At 36.9% G+C, this 27,543-nt stretch overlaps 1 protein-coding gene across 1 annotated transcript in view; it reads right to left on the reverse strand.

Annotated features, from left to right (window-relative positions):
• Nucleotides 1-26,966, reverse strand: part of GINS2 (GINS complex subunit 2) — a 180,705-nt gene extending 153,739 nt beyond the window's left edge. Inside the window, exon 1 of the mRNA XM_044081757.1 lies at nucleotides 26,646-26,966. Within this exon, the coding sequence (XP_043937692.1) occupies nucleotides 26,646-26,735 (90 nt within the window). The 5' untranslated portion in view covers nucleotides 26,736-26,966. The remainder of the gene's footprint in view (nucleotides 1-26,645) is intronic.
• Nucleotides 26,967-27,543: the final 577 nt, after the last annotated feature.

Consider the following 27,543-nt stretch of genomic DNA (forward strand, 5'->3'; position numbering starts at 1 on the left):
GAATATATTTAAAATCCAAACCAAAAAAAAACTGTTTTTAAAAATTTTTCATTTTTACGACAATTAAAAATTTTTATTTTTATATAAATGCCAACAAAAATTTAAAATTTTTCCCCAATAATTTATTTTGTTTATTTTAAACCAATTTCCCCTTTTAAAAAAATATATATTTATAATAAATACACACAAAAAAATATTTATATATTTTATAAATAAATTAAAATTAATTTATTTTGTTTCCCAACCTTTTAAAAATAAATAAATTTTAAAACAACCTTCATATTTTTAATTATTTCCCCCTTAATAAAACAAACAATTCACATCAATAAATTTATAAAAAAAACCAAAAATACCCACAAAATATACGACCATATAATATAAATATTTATAATAAAATTATACACAAATTTATTTTAATTTATAATCACAACCACTTTTTTTAAAGGTGAAATATATTAATCTTCCTTTAGGATTAGCCCCAAAATAAATCTGGGGGAAAAGACTGGTTTTATTTCAGATTGGGACGAAGGTTTTTTTTTAAAAAATTTTTCCCCCGGTAGTGATTTTAAATTTAAACCCTTTCCCCCAAGAATTTTCCAAAGTAAAAATTGGGGAAAAGACCAAAAGTTTTAATTTACCCTTTTTTAAAAAAATTTTCAGTTAATCTAAAAATTTTTTCCCAAAAGTTTTTTTTTAAAAAAAAACAGAAACCCCCCCCCCCCCTCCCCCCCCCCCCCCCCCCCCCCCCCCCCCCCCCCCCCCCCCCCCCCCCCCCCCCTTTAACCCCCCCCCCCCCCCCCTTTTTTTTTTTTTTTTTTTTTTTGTTCTTTTTTTTTATTTTTTTTTTTTTTTTTTTTTTTTTTTTTTTTTTTTTTGTGTTTTTTTTATTTTTTTTTTTTTTTTTTTTTTTTTTTTTTTGTTTTTTTTTTTTTTTTTTTTTTTTTTTTTTTTTTTTTTTTTTTTTTTTTTAGTAAAATGGGGGAAGGGAAAAGGTTTTTTTTCAAGGGAAAAAAATTTTTTTTAGGGAAAAGGGCCCAAATTTACCAAAAATTTGGGAGGTAAAAAAAGAAAAATTTAAATAGGTTTTTTCCACTTTTTTTTAAATTTGCCAAAAAAACCCCAAATTTAAAAACTGGGGCCTGGAAAAAAGCAGTTCTTCTTCAGCTGCAATAGCATGAGTGAAGCTGGATTTAAAGGAGGGCATCAAACAATCTGCAAAGAAAGGTTATCAAGTAAAGTCGCTTTAAACAGTTTGGAAGCAGAAAGATACTGAGTTTTACTGGTCAAAAGTAAAGCATGCTTGCAATGTGGATCTGCAACAAACGTGTTATGACCCAAAGTAAATGCTGCGGCCCGGAGAGAGCAGGAGGATTCAAAAGAAGCTGTTTTAGTTGCATAAAAGAGGTTTCATTATGAGCTTGCCATGACAAGGGTTCTGCTACGTCCTTTTTCAATAATTCTAATAAAGGTTTAGTTACTTCTGCATAGTTTGAACTATACTGTCGTCAATATCCTGAAAGCTCAAAAAAAGATGAAAGCTGTTTTAAACTAGTGGGTTGAGGTGCAGTTTGTATAGCTGTAATACGAGATGTAAAATGTGTTGTGCATTTTGTGATATCAAATGTACCACGTACTGGACTTTAGATTTCCACAGATGAAGTTTACTTTTGTTTATTTTAAATCTCAGATGTGCCAACATTTTAAGCAAAAATATAGTATCGGTCTGGCAGTCAGATAGGGAGATACAGCACAGTAACAAATCATTTATATATTGTACTAAGATAGAATTACAAGGGAGCTTAATGTTATTTTGTTGTCGCTTCATCTTTTTAGAAAATAAAGTGGAAGATTTTATGCAACCTTGGCATATTTGTGTCCAAGTGTACTGCTGTCCCTTGCAAGTAAAAGCAAACAGATTCTGACTATCAGGATAAATTGGTATAGAGAAGAAAACGGAGGAAATACCCATGGCTGAGAAAGTAGTAGCTGATGGCCATATACAGCTGAGTAAAGTGGCAGGGTTTAGTACCACTGGGAAAATCGGTACTACTACATAATTTATTGCTCTAAGGTCTTGCACTAATCTACAAGTGTCCTTACTTGTTTTTTTTAAAGGTGAAATCAGGGTATTACATGGGCTCTTCGTAGGTATTATGATTCCTTCCATCAGTAAATCTGAAATGACTGGTTTTATTTCAGACTCGGCTACAGCAGAGAGCCATTAGATTTTAAAATTATTTGAACAGGTAGTGCATTTTTAATTAATCCTATGTCATTTTTATGAGTTGTCCATAAGTAGAATGGTACAGATTCCAAAAGTTCTAATTCACTAATTTTCCAAAATACTGGCAGTAATCAAAAAGTAAAGAGCAATTTTTCCTCTAAACTATCTGTGCTTAAGCAGAACTGAGTAAGTGGAGATGTGTCAGGAAGATTTAGATGCATACCATTGGGAGTACAGAATATAGTACACTGTAGTTTGCAAAGCAAATATCTGCCTGAAAGATTTAATGGTGCAGAAGTACCAACAAGGAAAGCATACTTTTCAGTTAAGGGCTCTACCTGTACAGGAACATTTTATGTTTCTTTATATTTTAAAAAAGGGACTCCTGACACTCTTACAGTTTTTACTCGGGTACTTGTTAAAGGGAGGTTTTTGGCAGCTTTTAGCATAGATCTAGTGGCAACTGTGCTGATCAAAAAATGGGACTTTATTTTCATTTACTTTAATATTAACAAAAGGACCTTTTTGTTTTAACCAGAATAGCTATAATACCTATTCAAGGCTATCCTATCTACTTACTTTTCAGGCATGGGGTTGCCAAGGGCAACAGAGAGATGGCTGCTTGCCCCCTGGTAAAGCTTGTAAAGGAACATGGCGCCTAAGCATTCTGGCAATTTTGCAGGATTCGTTCTTATTGAAGAAAGGAATCTAAGATAGTCTGAAAATCCACTGCTGACCATGACCATACTATATTTAACTTAGTTTTACTGTATTATGTTTTAAACTCCGTACTAATGATTCCTTTTTTGTCTTTTGATTCTACTTGCCATGCATAAAAAGCTGACCAGCAGCTTGCAAGTACTTTATTAATGTCGATTAGCTAAATGGTCTTTATCAAAGCTTCCCGTAAAGGGAAAAAATTATCTTATTGTTGTTTTCTGTTAATTTGTTTTACCTTTCTATATATTTGCAACTCTCCCTGTTGCAGTGATGGAACATATATTTTGCTGGATTGCCCTGTTTTGGTTCTTTAATAGTACCAGATTTTGTTCCCGCTTTTGTTCCCATTTTTAGAGAAATAAGTAGATTTTATAAAGAATCATATGTCAGTTATTCACTTTCACACATAATATCTTTTCGTATTTTATTTTTAGAGTCCCACTCTCATGCCTCTAGTCATTCACACAAATGAGCAGACTTCATTGTTCCGCAAAGCCCACTCTCGTACATCTAAAAACCTACTTCTTGCAAAGTGAATTTTTGCAAGGAACCCACTCACATTCCCATTCATACTCGACAGGTGAAAATTTCTTATTTGCGAAAATCCTCAGTAATACTGTATATCATTTGTAAGTAATCCCACTCTCATTCTGTCAGTTAATATAAAGGAAATGAGAACATTAAAAAGAAAAATCTTACCTTTTCAGGAACCTGTTCTGTGCGGAAACAAAATTTTGATTAATACACACAACAGAAAGTTTGTAAAGACTAATATCAGTGCAGCTTCATGAATTAATACTGTGGAGCAACCAGAGACAGAAAACTGTCACACGGCCTAGACTGTTTATCCATAGCACCAACCCCCAATTTAGTCAGAATAATCAATCTGGTATGTCACAGCACCACACTGTTAAATAAATTAAAAAAATAAATAAAAATAAATAAACAGTCTTGATAAGAATTTCAAAATTCATTAGAAATCACATATATGGAAGACAGAACCAAAGTCAGTAATTTCTCCCTGAACATATATATATCCAGGTATTTTATTTGGGTTTATATTACATAGTCGAAGTTCCATAACTTCGACTTGACATATGTTCAAACACATATGTCCGAAGTTACGGAACTTCAACTAGCTATAAAAAAATAAAAATACAATGGACAAATAAAAAAAACTGTTGTATGCAGGGGGGCAAGCCCCCCTGTGCCCCCCAAACCCCCTGCTACTTAAATACACCAACTCTGAGATCGCACCACATTGAAGTGAATGGAAACCTCCGCTTATGGAGATTTCCATTCACATGCTCAAACTTTTTATAAATTTGACCATATGGTCTCGACCATATGTGGTTCGAACTTGTAAAAGTTAGACTACGTGATAGGAACCCTTTTATTTTATAAGAAAATACAAGTGTTATCAGCTCACTGCCAGCATCCAGTAAAAAGTTGTATACTACTATGATGTGTATGTAGTAGTTATTCATAGGAACAGTACCAAATGTCTAAAATGAAATAATATGTCAACGTGCTAAAATTAGGTTAGTTAAAACATCCTTCTCCCAAATCAGCATTAGTAATATTACAATGGTGAAATGTTCTCATGAGAAACTAGAAGGAATGCAGTCTTAGACTAGCTAATCCATTCAAATGTTCCAGCTATCTAGCAGTTTCAGCAAAATTCATAAACATGAGCAGACAATAACATGTATTTCTGGACATCAGAAGTTATGATATTTACTGCTTAAAAGAATCTGCTGACATGGTTAAAAGTTTAGTCATGTGCACTGACCACACACTCGCTTCCTCTTTCTCTGATATGTGGAGACCATTCTACACTATGTCTCAACTTTCTTATTATTTTTTCCACCACAACTGTCTATTAGGAGGATGAACAGTAGAGCTTTGTTCACCTAGCTTTTTTTTTTTTTTTTTTTTTTTTTTTTTTTTTGTGTGTGTGTGTGTGTGTGTGTGTGTGTCTGCCGCGCCAACCACAGCATCCATGGGAACGCCCTTACTCCAATGAGGCTTGTCCTTGGGTGAAGTGAGAAATTTATCTAGATAACAGGGAACTGGTTCCATGGTATCTGGTTCCTTCCAAGCTCAATGAGACACAAGATCTATAAGGTCATCAGCCAGGGGGTAATCCAAGAAGTAGATGTGGGGAACTAGAAGGCTTCTAGGAAAACCGACTGCTCCTGGGAAGGGGGATCGAAGATCATCCACCTTTTTGGCTAAGAATCTCTAGAAGGTCTCTAAAGGAGATGTCTTCCAGTGAAGATCTGGGGGACCCCATCCCCTTCATCGAAGTTGGTGTCTTAGTCAAAGATTCCTGAGGGGAATCTATGCATTTCCTTTTACATAATTTCTTCTGGGGGGACCTCTACAGTGGAATGATCTGCAGAGGTATCGGAAGATAGGGAAAGTTCTTAGCAGGAACTGCCTGGAAGTTTATACAGGCTGGCCGTCCCTGAAAGAGACAGGATGACAAGGCTCAGAATGTGGATCCAATGGAGGGATAGAGACAGGATCTAAAGAAGAATGAACTCTCAGATGACAGAAAGCCCTCTCCACCACCTCAAAAGCAGAAGGATCAGGAGAAGCCATTGCCAGCCCCACTGGAGCCAAAGCTCCAGGTGCTGCTAAGTCATAGCCCTGCCCAGGCTTCTGCCGTGAGGGAGGAGTCGGACCAGAGCTAATGCAGAGTTTCCGAAGGGAAGTGACAGCTTGGAAAGCCTCAGAATCTAAGGCATCCCTCCCCGGATCCAGCACCAACTCTTATGCTCCATGACTTGTCCTGCTCTAGGGGGATTTGGTGCCAAATGAGTCAGGGACACAGTTGGGGTTGAAGATGTGGCTGTCTTCAGATCCGATGCTTTAGCTCTCAAGACTCTCAGATCTGAGGGATCCAAAATCAAGACTCTCAGATCTGAGGGATCCAAAATCACTGGTTGGATTGGAGAAGGATGAATTACAGTATGAGATACTGATTGCAGGCTTCCGGATTTCATGGCAGATGGAGACAGTAAACCCCATCTGGATTTGAGCTTTGAGGAACTTCCTCATCATCCTATCCACATCTGCTTCAGACAGACTTTGAGAGGATCTGATAGACGATGAAGTAGAGGGAGCGCAGGACAATCTTTTAGGTGTTCTCTGTAAAAATGGAAATCAGAGCCTGGGGGAAACAGGCTCTGGAGACAAACGAGGACTTTGTGGCCAAGGAGACTTAGCTATCCCTGTTGTCAGATCCAAAGAAGTTGGACTGTTTGGCAGGTGGCTCCAAGGCAGCAAAAGTTTTGGAGACGTAATAGGAGAGCATTTTCTGTGCTCTCTAGATTCTGTAGCAGACTTAGCCTTCTTGGTGGGGGGGGGGGGTCAAGATGGGCTGCTCCTAAACAATACACACACTCCCTGTGGGCATCAGAGTTGGGTATCTTATGTCCGTAGGAAATGCACGTTTTGAAGCCTGTTGGCTTTTCAGCCATCTTAGAAAGGCAGGACATGAAAAGAAAGAGTTTAGTCTAATACCAACAATGGCATTCAAAAAACTACCCCAAAGATGAGTAAGAAGGAAAAAAAAAACATTACCAGCAACAGTAATCATGAGTACCCAACAGAAACAGGTAGGAAGAATGAAAAGGAGTGTGAAAATTACCACAGAAAAGAAGAAAAACACTGGAAAAGGGAGAATAGGGTGAAGTATATTAATAAAAAGGAAAATAAAATTGAAATAATTCTGCTTTTACTCACAAATACAGTGGATAAAATACACCCAGAGCTTGAGAAAGAGCTTGATCCAGGTCTATAGTATTACAGTGGCAAACAAGATCTGGATGTAAAAATAGGGGTCTGGGGCATTATAGGTAAAGGGAGGAGCTCAAGAGTCAGAAGCAAGAGTCTGAAAGAAATGCATCCGAGCCAGATCAGAGACCCATTCATTGAGGAATGAATGAAAATGGCAATATCAGATCATAACGTTTCAGAGACAATGGCTGCACAGGTTAGACATTTTGGCCTTGGCTATTCCCTAAATGACCTGGGTTTGGTTAGAAGCCTGGGAACTGTCAGAATCTACTGCCAGTAGATGGGAATAAGCAGTTAATGCTAACTAGCTCATCCTGAGAGGAGGGTGCAGATGGAATTCTGCTGCAAAAACTGCACTTGGCAGAAAAACTGAAGATTACAGCCCTTGCAATTTGCAACTCGAGAGTGCGGATCTGCTAAATTATGTGTAAGCAAACTGGCTGAAAACTACGACTATGCAGACATGCACTCTCACTGGGTCTAGAATTATAGGCATTTCCCTTGAATGGAGGGTGGCTGTTTTGGTATGCTCCTTATAATCTCCCATATTCTCACTATATAATGGCCATATTCTCCAGCTCTCACCTCCCTCTTTCTAGTTTCCTAGGACACTGAAGGTCATGAAAAGAAATAAGCCATAGGGCTGAGGACTTGATGGTTGAAAGGGGCCAAAAAACATCTCCAGAAGTTGCTCTCTACACTTTCATACTGGCTCTTGTGAAAGGTTTATTTGGAATGAACTGTTGCCTTATCACACATCACTGTTGTAGGATTTCAACCCCTGACTGTTATGGATGTTACACACATATAAGATTTAAAAAAAAAACAGCCTTATTTAAAATAATATATAAAAAAAAATTGCCTTATTCTTCTACTATAGTAATTTAAAAGAGTTTTCAAACAGTAGGTACGATTTTTGACCACAATACATAAGTCTTCTGCCCCAAACATACACTTATTTTAGAATGAGAAACGCTATGTGATGTGCTGTGGTCAAATGCTCAGAAGTTCAAATACAATTACGCCCTTATTTACATATTTAAATTGTTTAATGGAACAACCAACAAAAACACTCTTCAGCACTGTATCTGAACTGCACAAAAGCTGAAAAGGTCAGCATGCACATCAGTCAAAAATAAACAGAACGCTTAAATTTGGACAGTCATTATATTCAACCTGCTAAAATACTTTAGCGCAAGCCAGTTTCTACTACAGATATTCATAAACCCAAATTTTCAGCCACATATATTCTCCTTTGCAGCTTAACATATTAACTATTGTGAAGACAATAATGTGTGATGGGAGAAGGGTGAGCAGATAACCAGAAATCTACCCCCCAAAAAAGTTCTGTAACTTCTGCCCATTATCTCCCTTTAGCAGTCAATCATCTTCTCATCCCTTCACTGTATCTATGCATCTCAGCCAAGGCAGACATTTATGTATTATTGGACTCAAAAGTGTTCCGTTTTGACCTCCGTTAGCCTAGGCAGAACTATCTAATTAATGGATCATTCTATATCATGAGCATCTGACTTTGTTTTAATTGTGATCTGAACAGCCTTTTAAAAGTATTTCTTAAACATCTCTAGCATCTTAAATGGGTCCATATGCAGCATTTTCGAAATATTTTGAATATCTTAATTGGGTTCATAGCCTTTTCCATGTTTTCTTTCTTCCTCGGTTCATCTACCATTGTTGGCACAGTTTTATTACAGATGGCCTTTGTAAAACTGAAGAATGAACATGTAAGTCAACTTAGAACTATCTTTTTGACTTCACTTTTTTGTTATCCAGTACTGTCTTTTACATTCTTAACTCTCTCCAACTATCTCTTTCGGAGAGAGTCTGTTATTAGCCAGGCCATTCACTCCATCCCTTCATTTTTTGTTTAGATTTGCTCCACTGTGCTCTTGTGTAACATTCAAGTATTTCCTTCAAACTCCATTTTAACTTGTCCCACCAGTCCTACAGACTATCCCTCTCTTTGCCCTTTGCTCAATTCATCATGAAGTGTTTCTATATTCCACTTCAGAAATCCCCCAATATTTAAATAATACACATGGAATCAGTCTTTCTTCCATAATTTGGGTGCAACATTTAAATGAAGCTCAATAAGCAAATGGTCTTAGATGCATAGTGTTTGTTTAAGGAGCTTTTTAATTAATGTTTACTGAACATTTTATAAGACAAACATATCACACCTAGTCAGTACCACTGGGGACACAAAACTTACACTGTAAGACCTGTATAACTACAGCAGCAGATAACCATAGTTTCATCTGTGCAAGCAGAACAGGATGAGCACATACTACAAATGCAACACACATTGGGGCACTAGGGGTGGTCCTCCACACTAGACAACTTCCGGGCAAGCCTGGAAAACACACACACTCTCTCTCTCTCTCTTTCTGTACTCCTGAATACTGTATTTCACACACCCACTTCAGACACCTACAAGATCACCAATTCAGATCATGCCCTTAGCAAAATATATCTGCTAGTTTACAGATGAGCCTCTCATCTAAATTACATGAATTTGGTCACAGCAGTCCATACTCCTTACAATGGCTGACAAGAGCATTCATTTTGTGCATCCCATTCACTGTCTCGTCCTGCAGTAATCAACTTCACATTTAAACATCTACACACTTAACACAGACAATATTTAACCCCAGAAGAAAATTTGCCAGTATTTATATAGCCCGCCTTGACTCAAAAATTATTTTGATCCCAGATGGAGTCCATGCAAAAGTTGAGAAGTTGGTTTGCACTGATTCATCCTCATATCTTGGAGGTATCTTCATATGTTGGACCCTGTTTTTTTTTTTTTTTAAATCCCATTAAGAAAATCTATAAATATATAAGCTAGTCTAAACTTCAGATCGACATTAAAAACAGTAATTGTAAAAGGTCAAAAAAAAAAAATTAAAAGATCAACACCTTAATAGACACGCTTAGAGGCACAACCTCAGACCATGCTAAAGAAATCTACTCTTTTTTTAATTTTTTTTTTTTGCTGGGGGAGGTGGCAAGCCAACCCCATCCCCACAGCTCCAGCTAATTATATATACTAACTCCAGCAATCGCACGTTCCTCAGGAAAGGAGCATATTCCCCAATCCCAGGGACAGTCAGTCTTGCACACCTGTCGACCATCTGTTTTGTCAACAAAACAGATGTCGACATTTGGGAGTTTCATCATAAGCGCATGTAAGGTTACCGGCCAAAATACTGAAAGTACAGACTATCAAAAGCACAAAATGTTGAAGCCTATTTAATACAGGGGGACAAGCCTGAGCCCCTCACACCCCATTAATTAAATATACACCCAACTCCAGGATCACACAAGAGTGGGGCAAATTCAACTTTCAACATTTTGTACTTTTAATATTTTGGACAGTAAACGAAAGTTAACTTGGCAATAGATCCGTGGTCTTCCTTCCCTCCAGTCCACCCTGTGGGTCATCAGACCAGACACTGGCCATCTAAGAATCTTCAGTCAGAGAGCTCCATCTCCTCTACCCACAATACCCTGCTTTAGCAATCTTTCCTCGGACTGAGTTTGCCCATGATGACACCATGAAAAAGGATCAAATATAAATGAAGTGCTAAAAAAAGTAGACAGAAAACACACACACACACACACACACACACACACACACACACACACACACACAAACCAAAGAAGGCAAAATAAAAAGACCCAGTAATGCCAGCTTAAAGTCTGGACTACAATGCCAATAGGGAGTACTTCCCTAAATAGTAACAATTTGGAGGGATGCCCGAGATGGACGGAAGACAGCATGGATCTATCGTAATGGAAAGTACACAACTTTTGTATCGGATGTTGTCTTTTCATCTTGTATCAACAGACGAATACCAAGGCAGAAAAACCCTAGGAAGGCCCTAGGAAAGAACATTCCACAAAATGGTAGAACCAAAAGAAGCAATAAACCTAGAATGAACATTCAGTTCGTAAGAGGACACAAAGCTAGGAGTATTAGCAACACTATGGTACAGCAAAATATCAATAGAAGCCTGTGAGAAAAAGGCAGCATAAACTGCCACCACTCTAGTGAATGACCTCTAGCCTTCATAGGCAAAGACATTCCTTTCAAAGACTACACAAAGGAAATACAATCAGACAGCCATTTGTACAGGGTAATTTTCAAAACAAGCTTACCAAGTCTTGACTTTTGAAAGCGATACAAAAACTTGGTCAAATTTCCTACAAAGTTTGGTCCAGTCCAAAATGGATCTGAATTGTCTACGCACATCCAAACAATTAAACAAATATTCTCTCGTTTCTGAAATTTGGAAAGAACCCTGGCAAGTAAATGGGGTGGTTCAAAGTATATTCTGAAGTGACCTTGGGCAGAAAGGAAGGGTTGGTCTTCAAGGTAACTATCAAAAATCAAGTAAGAAGGACTGGAGGATAATGACTGGAGATCAGATACTCTTCTGGAAGAAGCAATAGCAGGCAAAGAGAGCTTTTCCCCAAGACAACAATTTTAAAAATACTGTGGCTAAACATTCTAAGGGAGGTCTGACTAGAACTTACAGCAATCGCAGGAAGATCCCAAGGTACTAGATCCTGGCATTGCAGGATAGACATAAGGTAGACATAAAAAATGTCTCCCTCAAAAAGGCTTTAGAGAGTTTAAGAGCTGCCAAAGGAGTATTATCCCTGCAGTTATGAAAGTGGAAATGGCAGCCAGTTGAATTTTTATGGTGGAATAGCTAAGACCAGAACGAAAAACACAACGTAAGAAGTCCAAAATGGCATCCAAAAGGTGCATAAAAAAAAAAAAAAAGGTCCAACCATTTAGAAGAGGCAGAAAAATGCTTCCAGTTACTAGCAGAAACATTCCAAAAGGAAAGTTTTTGGATGACAAAAGGATATGAATAACTCTCTCTGAGAGCTTGTGATTCTTGGCAATTGTCTGAATTGGAGAAACCATGCAGTAAGTCTGAGGGAGTGAAGGTTTGTAAAGGGCAGTATTGAAGGATGAGCAATTAGACCCAGAACCCAGGGTAAGTGAAGCAGGTGAAGCCAAAGAAAGGGTAACCAGACTTACCAGAGCAAGAATAGGACAATGAGAATTACCATCGCTCTGCAACAGGCTGCTTTCTGAAGAAACATAACTATCAAGGGCATCGAGAATAGGCATAAAGGAGACCGGGGGTTTAAGTATGCAGAAGAGTTCCCTTGATGAATGTCCCACAAGAGAGAATCAGGGAGCAAAAGCTGCTGCATTTTGTGCTAGACAGGGAAACAAAAAGATCACAGCAGGGAGTGCCCAACTGGCTGAATATCTGGATTCAGTTCCACTTGTGAAGCAAAAGTACATTCCTGACCAAACTGTCCACCAGAATGTTGGATTACCCTGGGATGTGTTTTAGAATTGGAAACTGCTGACAGGTCATTGCCCATTGCCAAACCCTCATAACCTCTCAACAAAGGGCATAGGACCAAGTTCATCTTTTCTTCTTCAGATACCAAACCACTGACCCATTGTCCATTTGGGTGACAATCACACCTCTGTGGAGAAGGTCCTGAAAGGCCTGCAATGCCAGGAGGACTACACTTATTTCCAAGACACTGAAAATTGACCTAGTACCTCTACCAGAGAAAAAAAAAAGACTTCAAAGCACCACCACGGGTGCAATACAGTTCCTTCAGCTTCTGGTGTCCCAAATAAACTGTCCCAAATAAACAATCCAATAAAACAAAAAATTATTGACCAAACGAACTTTCAGAACAAGTGGAGTACACAAAAGAACATCAGATGACCGCTTTTGGCTATTCAGCCTTCTTCAGAATAGCCGAAAGCACTCATCCGATGTTCTTTTGTGTACTCCACTTGTTCTGAACGTTCATTTGGTCAATAAAAAATTTTTGTTTTATTGGATTGTTTATTTGGGACACCAGAAGCTGAAGAACTGTATTGCTGCCATGGTGGTGCTTTGAAGTCTTTTTTTCTCTGTTGCTGCTTTTTGTCTTCAGCACCTTCAGCGGTGGTTGGAAGTTTCCTTCATTTTTTTTAGTACCTCAACCAGGCCTCTTGGACAGTCTTTCCTCAAAATGCTCCCCCACCCCAAAAGGGAAGCATCCATTGTGACCGAGACATGGGGCTGGGGAAGAACAAAAGGTTACCCTGCCATGCCCAGCAGTGATGCCAAACCAGCACCAAATATGGCAATGACAGATAAGTTTGTCAGCACCATTGGGAAGTTCATATACTAGGTTAGATAAGAGTCTCACACTGGACTCTAGCAGTTCAGTGGTCTTAAGTGAAATCTGGCTAGAGGAACAAGACAAATAGAACCTGCCATATATCCAAGGGGACAAGGTACTGAAGCTACAGAGGGTTTGCAAACCTGAAGAATGCGAGACATCTTTAGGCCAGGGAAGTAAGTCTTGATAGGGGTAGCTTGGCTGTCTGACTGTACCTAAATGACAACTAGTAAATTCTAACACTTGCACTGGACTTATTGGAAGTCACTTTTATGTCCAAGAACAGACACGGCTAAAGGAAGGAGAAGTATCTATGAAGACCGTGTGTAACATAACAAAGATGCTAAATGGATAGAAGTAAAAGAAAGAAAGAATAAGAAGTTTAAAAGGTACAGGATATGAAATGGGATGAAGTAACAGCCAGAGAGACTGAAACAAAGTTAAGAAAAGTATTCTTACACGGAAACTCGATCAGTCCAAATCAGTCCAACCAAGGAACTTCTCAAATATACCATTTATTACACACACAATTCACAATTGTAGACAAGTTGACCTAGGTTTCGTCTTGAACTTATACAGACTTCATCAGAACTAACACATCATACTGAAACCACTTCCCTTTATAACACTCCCAGGTTAATCAATTAATTACACTCCCACAAAATTAAAGATAGATACCCATCAGACCATACATATACCTAAAAACATATATAAGCTAAAACCATGAATAAAAACATACTATAATATTGCATAAAAATAAACATATAAAAATATGTAAGATAAAATCAGTACAAAATGAATAATAAAATAATTTGATTTGTTAATCCAACAATATAAGTTACAAAATGTCTAGATAAAAACAAATTTTATGGCAGAAATTTTAGCCCAGTATATATCTTCACTTTAGTAATGGGGCTAAACTAATATGGTCATTAATTCCAGGATAACTAGTGGCATCTAACCTTATTTGCCACTTAGTTTCACTTATATCTAAATGGACATCCAATATATGCCCTTGATTATCCTTAATAACTTGCTGAATAATACAAAATTGGAATTCGTGACCTATATTTATCTCAATATGTCTTGCCAGTGCATTAGTATTTTTCATATGTTTAATGTCCAGCAACTGCTCCCCTATCCTTTCTCTAAGTGTACGACAGGTTTTTCCAATATAAAACGCCGGACACTGATTGCACTTAGCTAAATACACCACATTTCTGCTATAGCAATCATGTCTACTAATAAATATAATTTCTTTCCCTAATTTAATCCTATTTCCTGATGTCAGAATATACTTGCATTTATTACATCTGCCACACTTAAAATTCCCAACTGGCCTACAAGACCTAGATGTCAATTTTAACTTACTACCCTCTAATAGATTTTTAAAAGATCTATCCTTTCTATATACATTAATAAGGTTTTGTACTGATTTTATCTTACATATTTTTATATGTTTATTTTTATGTAATATTATAGTATGTTTTTATTCATGGTTTTAGCTTATATATGTTTTTAGGTATATGTATGGTCTGATGGGTATGTGTCTTTAATTTTGTGGGAGTGTAATTAATCAATTAACCTGGGAGTGTTATAAAGGGAAGTGGTTTCAGTATGATGTGTTAGTTCTGATGAAGTCTGTATAAGTTCAATACGAAACCTAGGTCAACTTGTCTACAATTGTGAATTGTGTGTCTAATAAATGGTATATTTGAGAAGTTCCTTGGTTGGACTGATCGAGTTTCCGTGTAAGAATATTGGTTCTTCAGTTTATCTGGATTTTATGTTTGGCATCATGGAATCTGGGGCGGCCAATTCAGACATCATGGAGCTACTACTCAAAATTAATGAACAACTGCCTGAGCATACGGAGCAAATCAAAACTTTGGTGGAGCAACAACAGGCATCATCCCATGGCTCCCCCAAAAATTTGGGTAGTCTAGGTAGTCTGGGCTTACCGTCAACACAGCCTACTCCCACAACAAGTAATAAGTCTGTTAATAAGGAGGCGAATGTCAATGTACAGACCGGTAAGAGAAATGTTTTAGCAGCTAGTGGTTTTATGGAAAATCATTTGGATAAAATGCAGTGGAAAAATCTAAAATTTGATTTTCAGAATGGTTCAAATAGTCATAAAACAGGCTCAAAAGTTGTAGAACAATTAAAAAGTTTTGAAAAGAAATTGCATACTATGAAAAAGCTCCAGTTAGAAAACGGATATTTCAGTAGGAATATTGAACTAGAATTAGTGCCTCGGGGACTAAGATTATGGAGATATCCAAATGGTATTTCTGGGAACGAGGCAATGATCCAGGAAGTACATAAGCTTTTTGATCAAACAGGGTTAGAGTTAATGAGAATAATGATAAAATACAATGACGAAGTTATATCTCGTTTAATGAATGAATTGGAGCAGGACAATGACACTATACTAACTGATTTGAATTTTGAGCATTATTTAACCAATTATCAAAACATTTTAAATACAGCTGAAAATGACTGTTATACTATATTCCAAAGGAAAACACGTAAAATACAGAGGGATACTGATGAATATCGTAATCAGAGGGTGTATCCCTTGTTTAAGGGTAATCGTAATTACATGGAATCAGCAACTGGTAATCTAAATGAAAAAGAAGGGGAAATGATGTCACCACGAAGGGACGCGCATCTCCAGCATGACGAACACGCTATGGAAGAGGGTCCGAGGTGTTCTGAACGGTTGCGTAACCGAGAAGGGAATTACTCACAACGGATGAGAGAAGAGACTGAGAGACACGTGGACCAGGGAGCCAGACCTAAGAAATGGGGTCCGCAACGAAAACAGCATGAGGATTTTCGCCAGGACTGGAGATAGAAGCGTCGGGTGGTTTTTGGCCCATATGACGGTTCGGTCGAGAACATCAAGTGTGGGTGGTAGAATTGAAGACAAACTACGGTTAGGGAACATTGGCGAGTTAGCAGAATTTCAACCCATGGAGGTATTAACAGTAGTAATGGATGCTGAAGGGGTGGATGGACCCCCTAGTAGCGAAATGACTGATTTGTTATTAAATGTAAGTATTTACCAGACTGTAGATACCACAATGAATGATGGTTTGGATGTAATGGTTTCATCTGGATCAAATTATTGTGATGCAAACAATTGTGTGACTATTAATGGAACAAATGAAGTTTAACAGTGAAACAAATTTTTCGCCTGAGACTAGCGTAATTACTGATCTGCATTTAGTAAATAATAAGGCTGGATTGTTATTTAATAGCAATACTGATATGAATAATGTTATAAACGTTTTAGAAGACGGCGAGAATAATTTAGACATTAGCGGGTTAATTGATTTAATACAAGAAGCGAATTATGTTACAGGCCCTAGTGAACCCATTATTATATTTAATCAACATGGGGATTTTAAAGTGTACAATTATTCTAGTAAGTCAGTAGAGGTTAAACACGCTGAATTATTATCTAAAGAATTTACCTGGTAGGAAAGGTAATATTACTGACGTGCTTATTGACTTAAAGTACTTAACTAGGAAAATGAATATTAAAATGAGTTTTTTTTTACAGGATGGACACGCAAATACTGGTGTTCTAAAGAGACCTAGCAAATTTAATCCTATCACAAATAATACAGTGATGATGTTTGAGAAGGCCTGTGAGTTAGAAATGTGGGAATATTTCAAAGGCAATATGAATAACAAAGTGAAAAATGTGTATAGTAATTTGACTGATGATGAAGTGGTAGTGCTTAATGAGCTTATCACAAATAAGGACATTCGTTTTACGAAGCCCAACAAGGGCAATGGAATAGTGATTATGGATAAAAATGACTACTCAGACTATATGTTTAGGATGTTAACAGGGGAAGCATATGAAGAAATAACTTTAAATGAAATTCATGTGGCCTATTTAAAGATCGACCTGATGATAAAGGATATGCTTTATCAAGGACAAATCAATGAAATGGATTTTGAGTATTTGGTGAATAATTTTCCGGTAAAAGCAATATTTTTGGTATTCCTAAAATTCATAAGGGTCTGACTGATGTTTCTTTCAGACCGATTGTGGATGGTAAAAGGAATAAAACTTGCTTTATAAGTAAATATTTAGATTTTCATCTCCAAGGGGGGTTAAAAATGTTCAATTACATTACTAAGGACTCATGGCATTTTTTATCCCAACTAAATGATGTGAGAATAGGCCCTTCAACTATTTTACTTACTATTGATGTTTGTAATTTATATTCAGTGATTCCTAATAGTATTGGGCTAGAATGGTTGGAGAATCAGCTAAATAAGATAGGGTCATTTGATCAGGATCAAATAAATGTTTTTGTATCCCTTATGGACATGGTATTAAACAACAATGTTTTGTTTTTTGAGGGCAGCTACTATAAGCAGGCTACTGGAGTAGCAATGGGGGCAGGGTGTGCCCCCGCTTATGCAAATTATGTTATGTCCTATTGGGAACAAGAATATGTGTTTCAAAAGTGATTTTAATAAATTCATCCAGAAATATATGCGATTTTTGGATGATATTTTTATAATTTGGGATGGTGACATTCAGAGGTTGGAAGCATTCCTGGAATATATTAACAGTTTGGTCGATTTTTTAAAATTTACCTTTGTTTATAGTTATACTGAAATAAATTATTTAGATGTCCATTTGACAGTTGATAACGATAAAAGGAGTCTTATATCAAATATTTATAGAAAACCTACCTTTTCGAATTCTTATTTGGAATATCAGAGCTGGCACACTGACCACCAGAAAAGGGCTATAATTAAAGGGCAGATGGTCAGGGCTGCCAGAATGGTTAATAACTACTTAAATTTTGAAAAGGAACTAGATTTTATTACAGGAATGTTTTTGAAAAGAGGTTACCCCGAGACCCTGGTACAAGCTATTAAGGTGGAGATTATAGATAAAAGAAAGGGAGGGATTTATCAGCCCATATTAAAAAATGGTACAGACATAGGTGAGTTGTTGGTTGAATTTGAAGTGAAAAAGGAAAATAAAATTAAAGGAATGTTTATTTTTTATAACCACATATAATTGTGACACAGAATCTATGGTGAGGATAATACAGAGGAATTGGGATTTATTGAAATTAGATACTAGTGTATATAGTAAATTAAGGGCCTCTCCTATTCAATGTATATAGAAAGGATAGATCTTTTAAAAATCTAATAGAGGGTAGTAAGTTAAAATTGACATCTAGGTCTTGTAGGCCGGTTGAGAATTTTAAGTGTGGCAGATGTAATAAATGCAAGTATATTCTTACATCAGGAAATAGGATTAAATTAGGGAAAGAAATTATATTTATTAGTAGACATTATGATTGCTATAGCAGAAATGTGGTGTATTTAGCTAAGTGCAATCAGTGTCTGGCGTTTTATATTGGAAAAACCTGTTGTTCACTTAGAGAAAGGATAGGGGAGCATTTGCTGGACATTAAACATATGAAAAATACTAATGCACTGGCAAGACATATTAAGATAAATATAGGTCACGAATTCCAATTTTGTATTATTCAGCAAGTTAAGGATAATCAAGGGCATATATTGGATGTCCATTTATATATTAGTGAAACTAAGTGGCAAATAAGGTTAAATGCCACTAGTTATCCTGGAATTAATGACCATATTAGTTTAGCCCCATTACTAAAGTTAAGATATATACTGGGCTAAAATTTCTGCCATAAAATTTGTTTTTATCTAGACATTTTGTAACTTATATTGTTGGATTAACAAATCAAATTATTTTATTATTCATTTTGTACTGATTTTATCTTACATATTTTTATATGTTTATTTTTATGTAATATTATAGTATGTTTTTATTCATGGTTTTAGCTTACATATGTTTTTAGGTATATGTATGGTCTGATGGGTATGTGTCTTTAATTTTGTGGGAGTGTAATTAATCAATTAACCTGGGAGTGTTATAAAGGGAAGTGGTTTCAGTATGATGTGTTAGTTCTGATGAAGTCTGTATAAGTTCAAGACGAAACCTAGGTCAACTTGTCTACAATTGTGAATTGTGTGTCTAATAAATGGTATATTTGAGAAGTTCCTTGGTTGGACTTATTTGGACCGATCAAGTTTCCGTGTAAGAATATTGGTTCTTCAGTTTATCTGGATTTAAAGTTAAGAAAAGCCTCTAATTGGAAACCCCCAGGCCCAGATGCAGTACCTAATTTTTGGCTAAAAGTATTAACATATTTGCACGAAGATTTAGCCATGAATAAGAACTATTTACATGCACACCCCGAACAGACACCAACCTAACAAGTAGGAACATTGTTTTTCCTGTTAAGAGTGAACCTGCAAGCTACCCTAAAAACTGCAGACCAATAACTTGCCTTCCGATGACAAACGATACACGGGAATTGATGCCAAAAGAGTTTAGTCATTTAGAAGAAAATTATAGCAGTAAAACAAAAGGGCAATAAAGAAAGTCATATGGAATAAAGGATCGTTTGTTAAATAAAGTCATAGTGGAGAATTGTAAAAAGGGGAAGAATTTAAGTATGGCATGGCTAGACTATAAAAAACATTCATGGCTAAAACAGTGCTTAAAAATGTATAAGATACACCCTACACTGATCAACTACATTACAGTCACCATGAAACAGTGGCAGACCACTGTGCAATTAAGCCAGGACGAAGGACAATTTATTATTCCAGGGATAAAAATTCAAAGCGGGATATTCCAGTGTGACTATCACCGCTGTTATTCTATCTTGCCCTTAACCCATTAAGCTGTCTACTTAACAGCTTAGGCCATGGCTATAATTTGGCTCCTAGAAAACAACAAAGTATAAAGACTTATCTTCTCTTTGTCGATAATTTAAAACTGTATAGCTCATCAGATGAGGAACTGAAAGCACAACTGCAAGTTGTCAAAACTTTTTCAGGTGATATAAGAATGTCATTTGGTCTTGATAAATGTGCAAAAGCAACCTTTAAAGCAGGAAAACTGCAGTTTGGGACAAGAATGTGATATAAAAGAACTTGAGCAAGAGAGTGTGTATAAATATTTGGGAATTTATGAAGGCTCAACAATAAAACGTGAACAAATGCGAATAAAACTTAGTAAGGAACACTTTAGAAGACTTAAATTAATCCTGAAAACAGCACTGACATCCAGGAACAAAATTCAAGCTGTAAACCAATTTGCTCTTCCTGTCCTAACTTACAGTTTTGGAGTGACTGACTGGCCCCAAAACGTGAAACATGTTGGACAGATTAGATAGGAAAACAAGAAGGATGCTTCAAGCTCACTAAATGATTTATAAAAATCAGTGCATACCAAGATTATATATTCCCCGTTCCGGAGGAGGAATGGGCCTCCTTGAAATTATAGCTCATGTATAGCTCTACAATCGTGGGACTCCACACATATCTGCTGACCTCACAAGACCCAAGCATAGAGCAAGTTTTGAAAGATGGGGAGAATAAATCTAAGATGACTTCCCTGCTTAATCTAGCAGAAGGCATATCGACGTCAAGGAAGAAAGAAAATCAAACCAGAAGTAGATAAAAATCAGGCAGCAACTAAATGTCCCAAAAACAAAAGAAAGAATAAAGTGAAGGACCAGATGAGAAGGCAATAAAATGTGGAAAATGCATAAATATAGTTGCAAGTACAGAAAACTTCTGGAAGAACCTCGTGTTGATCAAGAAGGAACGCAGGAATGGTTGAGGGGAGGCGAATTCAAGCCAAGAGATGAAAGGTTAATATTGGAGGCCTAGGATAGTGGGCTACATACACACTGGTTTACAAGGTCCATTGAACATGTGGGAGAAACAGACAAATGTAGGTTTTGTAAAACAGAATTGGAAACAGTTACACACCTCATTGCTGGTTGTGACATACTAATGGCAGAAGGACTGTAAACTGAAAGGCATAATAACGTGGCAAGACTGCTGCACCGGGGATTGTGCAAACATTATGGTACTGAAGAGCTGAAAAACACTGGAAACATGAGCCACCAAGCATCAAAGAAAATGATGAAGTCTACATTACATGGGATCACCCATTACCAACAGTTCAAAAGATAGATGCTAGAAAACCGGATATACTGGTCCATGAAAAGAAGACAAAAGTTGCATTGATCATTGAAATCGCTACACCCAGTGACTAGTCAGTGTCGTGTGTACAGAGAGACAAAGTCATAAAATATCAGGATTTGCAGGCAGAAATGTGAGCAATGTGGAAGAAAGATACCCAGACAGTATGGTCTTCTAGAGAAGAATCTACAGTCGTATTTATACATGTTGCCAATACATCTAACCCCTTACGAACTGCAGAAGGAGTCATTACTGGGCACAATGCGGGTGCTGCGAAGAGCATTTCTAGATGACATCAAAGATTTAAACAATACTAATTTTATGAGCTTTAATCGTACTTTGTTTTAGGAATGGGCCCCAAAAGACTTGGAGAAATTAAAAAGGGTTAAGCATGTGTGTCTATGCAAGTGTTTGCCTGTTATGTTAGACTAGCCTGCACTGGTAGCATAGAAGGATAAAGCCCTGACTAGAGGCTTGGGCATTTGATGGCATTGGCAGTGGGGTGTCTATTCAGGGCGGAAGCAGATGCACCCACCTGGACTTAAGCAGTTGCTGCTTGGTGAAAGACAAGAGGCTGTCTTTAGGGGGCAGGGCTGTGTCTGTGCCCAAGTCACTGTGCAGGTGGGATGATATGCCAGTAAGCCCATGGCACATCCTTCGTTGGGGATGGGATGGATGCACATAGGAGGCTGAGAGCATATCCACATAGAAAAACATACTCCTTGGCAGCAGTAGAATACTGTTCAAGGTTGGCTTGATTTTCTTGCTGGCCCCAAACATGAGTTGGGGATAAGCCAGGGGGAAGCTAGTTAAGATTGGAACACCTGATGAAAGACACCTGTGGAAGTAGCTGATGGCCAACTGTGATGAGCCAAAATGCTGGAAAAGAAAAAGAAAAGAAGTTCTACAGAAAATGAAGCAAGATATTAGTTAGGAAAATGTTTCACAAAACAAAATTTCTGGAACACCATTTAGAGAATCATTCAAAAACAAGATATTGTCATGCAGACGGAGAAACAGACAGCAGAAAACACAAATTGTAGAAAAAATTTAACCAAGAAAAAAATTTAGGGAAGACTTGCTGGATTTAATAGAAAGCGGACAAATATTATATGTATCACAGAAAGTAGAGAAAGTGAATAAGACAAGACTGATAAAATGTTAATAAAAACAAATAAACATACTGATTGGAATCAAGAGACAGTCACACATTATAGTAGAATACATTACCATAACACAGACAAGGTATTACCAAAATGCATAAAAGCAGTAAATGCAAACAAAATAACAAATAGAATAGAGCATCAATAAATAGTGTGGGAAGAAATAGCCAGGGAATTGTTATGGCTAGGCTTGTATAGGCCCTAGGGCCGATAGCCTAGTACCAACCTATGAATTGGAGACAAATGTAAAACAGTTAAAGTATTACTACTGGAGGAATGAAAATGTTCTGCTTGTCTCTACTTACTCGCACTTAAAATATTTTGGCTAAAAACTTCAAGTGAATGTATGGCTAGAATTTTTAAAGAAAAAACTCAACAACTTAAGTATGAACTGAAGGAGTTCTACAAGGAGCTAGTTAGAAAAATAGTAAAAACTGATATAGGGAATGAGAAAGTAAATGCCAGTGACAGAGATAAGTTTAATAAATGGAAAACTTGAGTCTAGATGTTGTTCTGAACTTCGGGCTACACACTTTGATTTTAGCCTTCAGTAGAAACTATCTTAATTCACACTTTGAAATGACAGCAGTCTGGTTAACAGTGGGTAAAAATCCTAATAATTAGTCAGCCAATAAATTGCCTTCCAACAACATGGTAAAAATCCTAATAATTAGTCAGCCAATAAATTGCCTTCCAACAACATATCAGCTATAGACTATCTGCATTAATTCCTGTATATAAATTACCCAAGCAAATTTTCATAGCAACAGATTTCAGAGGATACAAATAAGAATCTAAACCATAACTGAGACCAATAAGAAGAAGATGAATCTCAGTATGACATGAAAGGATTACAGAACAGAAAATAAAATATTTGACAACATTTAAAACTCTTGGATTACAGAATGCTTCCAGATCTACAAGCCTCATTATACAGTGAAAAATTACATTGTGATTATTATGAACAAAATCAAGGACAATTTTAAATATAGCTCTAATTCACATGAAAACCAGGTTTTGTGTTAATGTACATTTTCTGAACTAGAAGTATAAAATTATAAGGCCTGCCATTACTGGCTGACTGCAATCCTAGTGATTTACCAGAAATAGAAAAAATTACAAGAGAAAATAGGAAGCAAAAATCAGGAAGAGTTTGAGAAATGGGATTACCATGCAGCTCCACATTACTATCACTACACATTTCATACCCAAACTCCCTGTGTATTATACGCAATATCTACTGAATATTAAATGACTGTCATATACATCGATAATATGTTTAATATGTTATTATTTAAACTGCAGAAGTTTTGTTTTATTTTTGATGATTGTAAAATTGTTCTTAAAATGTTTTGTAATAACTTGGGGCTTTTCTCCCCAGGTCTCCACTAAAAATGGACTTCTACCCAGGTGGACTTTACTGGTAATCCAATGTCAATAAATAAAATGCTTGACCATCATGCCTCTCAACCTCTGAACTGCAATTTAAGGACAATTCCAGATATAACCATGGACACATTTTAAAATATTATTAATACAAACGTGAGAAGTTGCTTGAATAACAGAATGTGAATTAACATGCATTTTTCTGAAATAAAAGAAATCTATAACTCTAATTATCACCATTATTTTATTAAGTGAAACCAACACCTTTTCTCCCAAAAATGCCAGTTTTAGGAGGGATGAGGGGCAGAGCAAAAAAAAAAAAAAAACAGGAAGAGTTGAGAGGTATGCTTCAGATAAAGTATTCCACATCAGAACGTTTTCTATTTCTTGTGAGTCTCAGACCATGACTAAAAAAATACTTGGAGCAGCAACAACCAATATGTAGTCCTTTCCCCAAAACAAAGACACACACACACACACACACACACACACACACACACACACACACACACACACACACACACACACACACACACACACTTTCCCATGTAATTTCCACGAAACCTCTAGGGTTTTGATTATTGGAAAATACATTGTCCACTCCCATAGTGCCTTTTTTTGGCAATATCAATCTGATAAATCTGTCAACATAGCAAAACAAGCAAAGGAAAATATGAAGGTGTTATTGACCAATGCTAGGAGCCTGAACAAGAAACTCCACTCCCTGCAAGCTCTTCTCAACCTGAAGACATTGATGTCCGAGAAGCGACTGAGTTATGGCTTAAAATAGTGGACAGCACTCCACCTTCTACTAACTACTGAGCAAGAAGGAAAAAAAGGTTGAGGTGTATCAATCTACATCTAGAAGAGACTAACATCAAAGCTGGTAAAGCAGCATGATGCATTAGAGCTTCTTCATGTCCAAATAACCATCAGAAAGGTCCCTCAAGCACTATATATTAGCTAGCTACAGAACTCCCTCTATGACAAAGGAAAGCCACAATGTCTGTCTACAGGAACTAGAACCGCTCAAGTATTAAATCCAATAACATTTTCCTAGGTGATTTAAACTATTTAACTAAAGACTGGAAAACCTACACCACTACTATACAAACTGCTAAGAGATGACCTGTGTCCAGCATGCAAAGCATCCTCCGACCTATTACTAATAGATTTACTGCACATCAGCAAGTCAAATGGCATCGAAATACTCTCTGTCTAGGGATCTAAATCTCTTCTACATCAGCAGAAAACAGTTTGAAGGGAGCGGTATATCTTGCAGAGAAAACCACTGCTGTGGAAAAGGCTTCCTATCCCTCATCAACTTAAAGTACATCCTGTCCATTTTCAAGAGCAACTAACATCTATCAATGGGAAACAGAAAATTTCCTCCAGGAGTGCACCCCATACTACAGATGAGCAGAGTCAGCTCCTAAATGCGTTACCCCATGCACCCATCCCCTGAAATTATCTGTGGTATGATTCTGGTTATTCTCATTAAGGGTAATGTAATTATCGAGCATGGGATGTGAAAGGCCAATCTATAACCAAGGATGAACTGCACAATAGGCAACACAATGAAAGTTAATAGCTCAACACAAGATCAGCAGATCTCATAAACTTTGACATAAAAGAGCACAGAAAGTTAATACTGTCTTATAATCTCTACACAGCTATACAAAACAGGCTTAAGTGACTGGAATGCACCTCTGCACATAGATAGATTATGGTTAAAAGCAGCAATAGTTAAAAGTAATATATCTCTTTCCAAAGTATATAGGGGCAATGATTTTGAGGGCTGGGTGCATTTTTTAATAACAGGTAGGTAGTAGGTGCAGCACCAGGAGGTTTGAGAACAAAATATAAATTGTCTACACCCCTGCAATAACCTATGAAAAAAAATGTCACATTTAGCATCTGGTAGCAGTAGGTTTGCCACCAGTGGGACATTTATGAGAAACGTATAATTTTGCAGAGCATACAATAACAGTAAACAGTGTAGAAGACTGGACTTCATTTTGTTGGCAAAATAAAGGTTCACCTTATAGAATGTGTGCTTTCATATCACAATATGTTTTATGATGTACAATAAATAATTTATGCAAGTATCAGAGGAATGTTAGGAATTACTTTTTGTCATAAAATCTCAGGATATTTGATATTTTTCATATCTCTTCGCCAACCCAAGGAAGCAACTGCCCCTGTCCTGCATAAAGACCCTCCGGTAGCACCCCGAAACATTCACAAACAGCCAGAACTGACAAAAATAAAATACATTTTCCTTAGTTTAGTAACACACATATATATATATATATAATATATATACACATGCACATACATATAAATCTTGTCTGCCACTAGAAAATATTGAACTAGTGGGAATATAAAACACCAATACTAGCAATAGAACTTTGTTACGTATTGGCAAGCCCAGTTTGGAAAATGTCTATAATCAATCAAATTACTTGTAGAAAATTAGGGGGGGAATAAAAGACCAACTTATCAATCTACCTGTAACCAATCTAGGGACTGAGAGTTTACACTGAATAATCTGTGCAAGCCTACATAGGTGCACAGTCAGACGTTGTCTAAATAGGGCAACAGCTACCACTTCACTTTATTTTAATGCTACAAAGGAAGCAAGTTCATACTGTTTAACTGTCCTGATTTTCGCAGAATGTCCATATTTTTGCCTCACATTTTTGGTCTGTTCCTCATAAAATTTGTGATTTTCTGACAAATCATTGGGATGATCAGAGGACTGAAGTCACTAAGTAATGATAAACATTTATGTTTCAGACTTCATATTCTTCGGAAAAATGCATGCTAAGACATATCCTGTTACTCTAGCAACTTTCTAAGTTCATAACAACAATATTTAAATCCGTCCCTATTTTGTGGTCTTTGTTTCCCCACTCTGTCAGGCTTTCTCCAGATTTTTTTGTGCTAACAGGTACAGCAATGCTGAAGAACTGTATTTTTAATTTGTTTGCGTTAAAGAACCAGCCGTTTAAAAACAGTTTACTTACTCCAATTAGATATATCTTATCAAGGCTGAAGTTAGGGATGATAGTAATCATCTCCTTTTCTGCCAAGAATTCCACCTCCGAAGGATCCATCACAGTATAACTTGAAACCTTGACAACTTTTAAGTTTCAGACAAGATAGTTTCCCGCGCCTACGAACACCAAACCTTAACCCGGAAGTAACTGGGTTGCATACTGCAAAGAAGTTGTAGTTGGAATGTAAGCGTTGTATTTAAAACTTGCCTCACCATGCATTAAGCGTGTCTTATTTTCTTAAAATGCACGTTTAAAACAGTGCTCCGTTTTATAAGTGCATGCGTGGTGAAAGACGCCTTCAGTGAAACTCGCGTAACTGCTATGCTATTTATCAGAACATAACTGTCAATCCAGCTACAGTTTTTTTTTTCTTAAGACAGGTTGCTTGGTGTTTCATGAAATTTCTGAGTTTTATCGATTATATAATATCAGGTATTACAGAACGTATTCTTTGGAAACGCATGCGCATAGAAAGTCTCTCATTCTGTTGGCATTCTATGCTAATAATGTCAGTATTTCAGAAAAGAAACTTCGTCTCATGAAAAGTCTGCCTTGCTTAGGACATTTCCTACACGATTAACTGACATGGGAGGGGGGCGGCATAGGAAGGATGATTAGCGGCTGCAGGGGCCAGTGTTTTCAGGAATAAATGAAATTGCTAGTAAGCTGTTAATTCGTGTACCATATTTTGTCCATTTGCTCCACAGCATGGCAGGTAATTTTCCACATATTCGAGATGGAAGATTGAGAACTCTGCTTGTCCTTTTAGCAGAGCAATCCCTATTTTTTATTGGGTGGGGGGCTTGAAAAATGGCAACTACCCTGAAGTAGTTGGGCAAAATATATTTTCTGTTTCCTTTAATAG

Source organism: Protopterus annectens, chromosome 8.part1, assembly GCF_019279795.1.
Source record: "Protopterus annectens isolate FY-2018-M chromosome 8.part1, PAN1.0, whole genome shotgun sequence".
In the NCBI taxonomy this organism is placed as follows: domain Eukaryota; kingdom Metazoa; phylum Chordata; order Ceratodontiformes; family Protopteridae; genus Protopterus; species Protopterus annectens.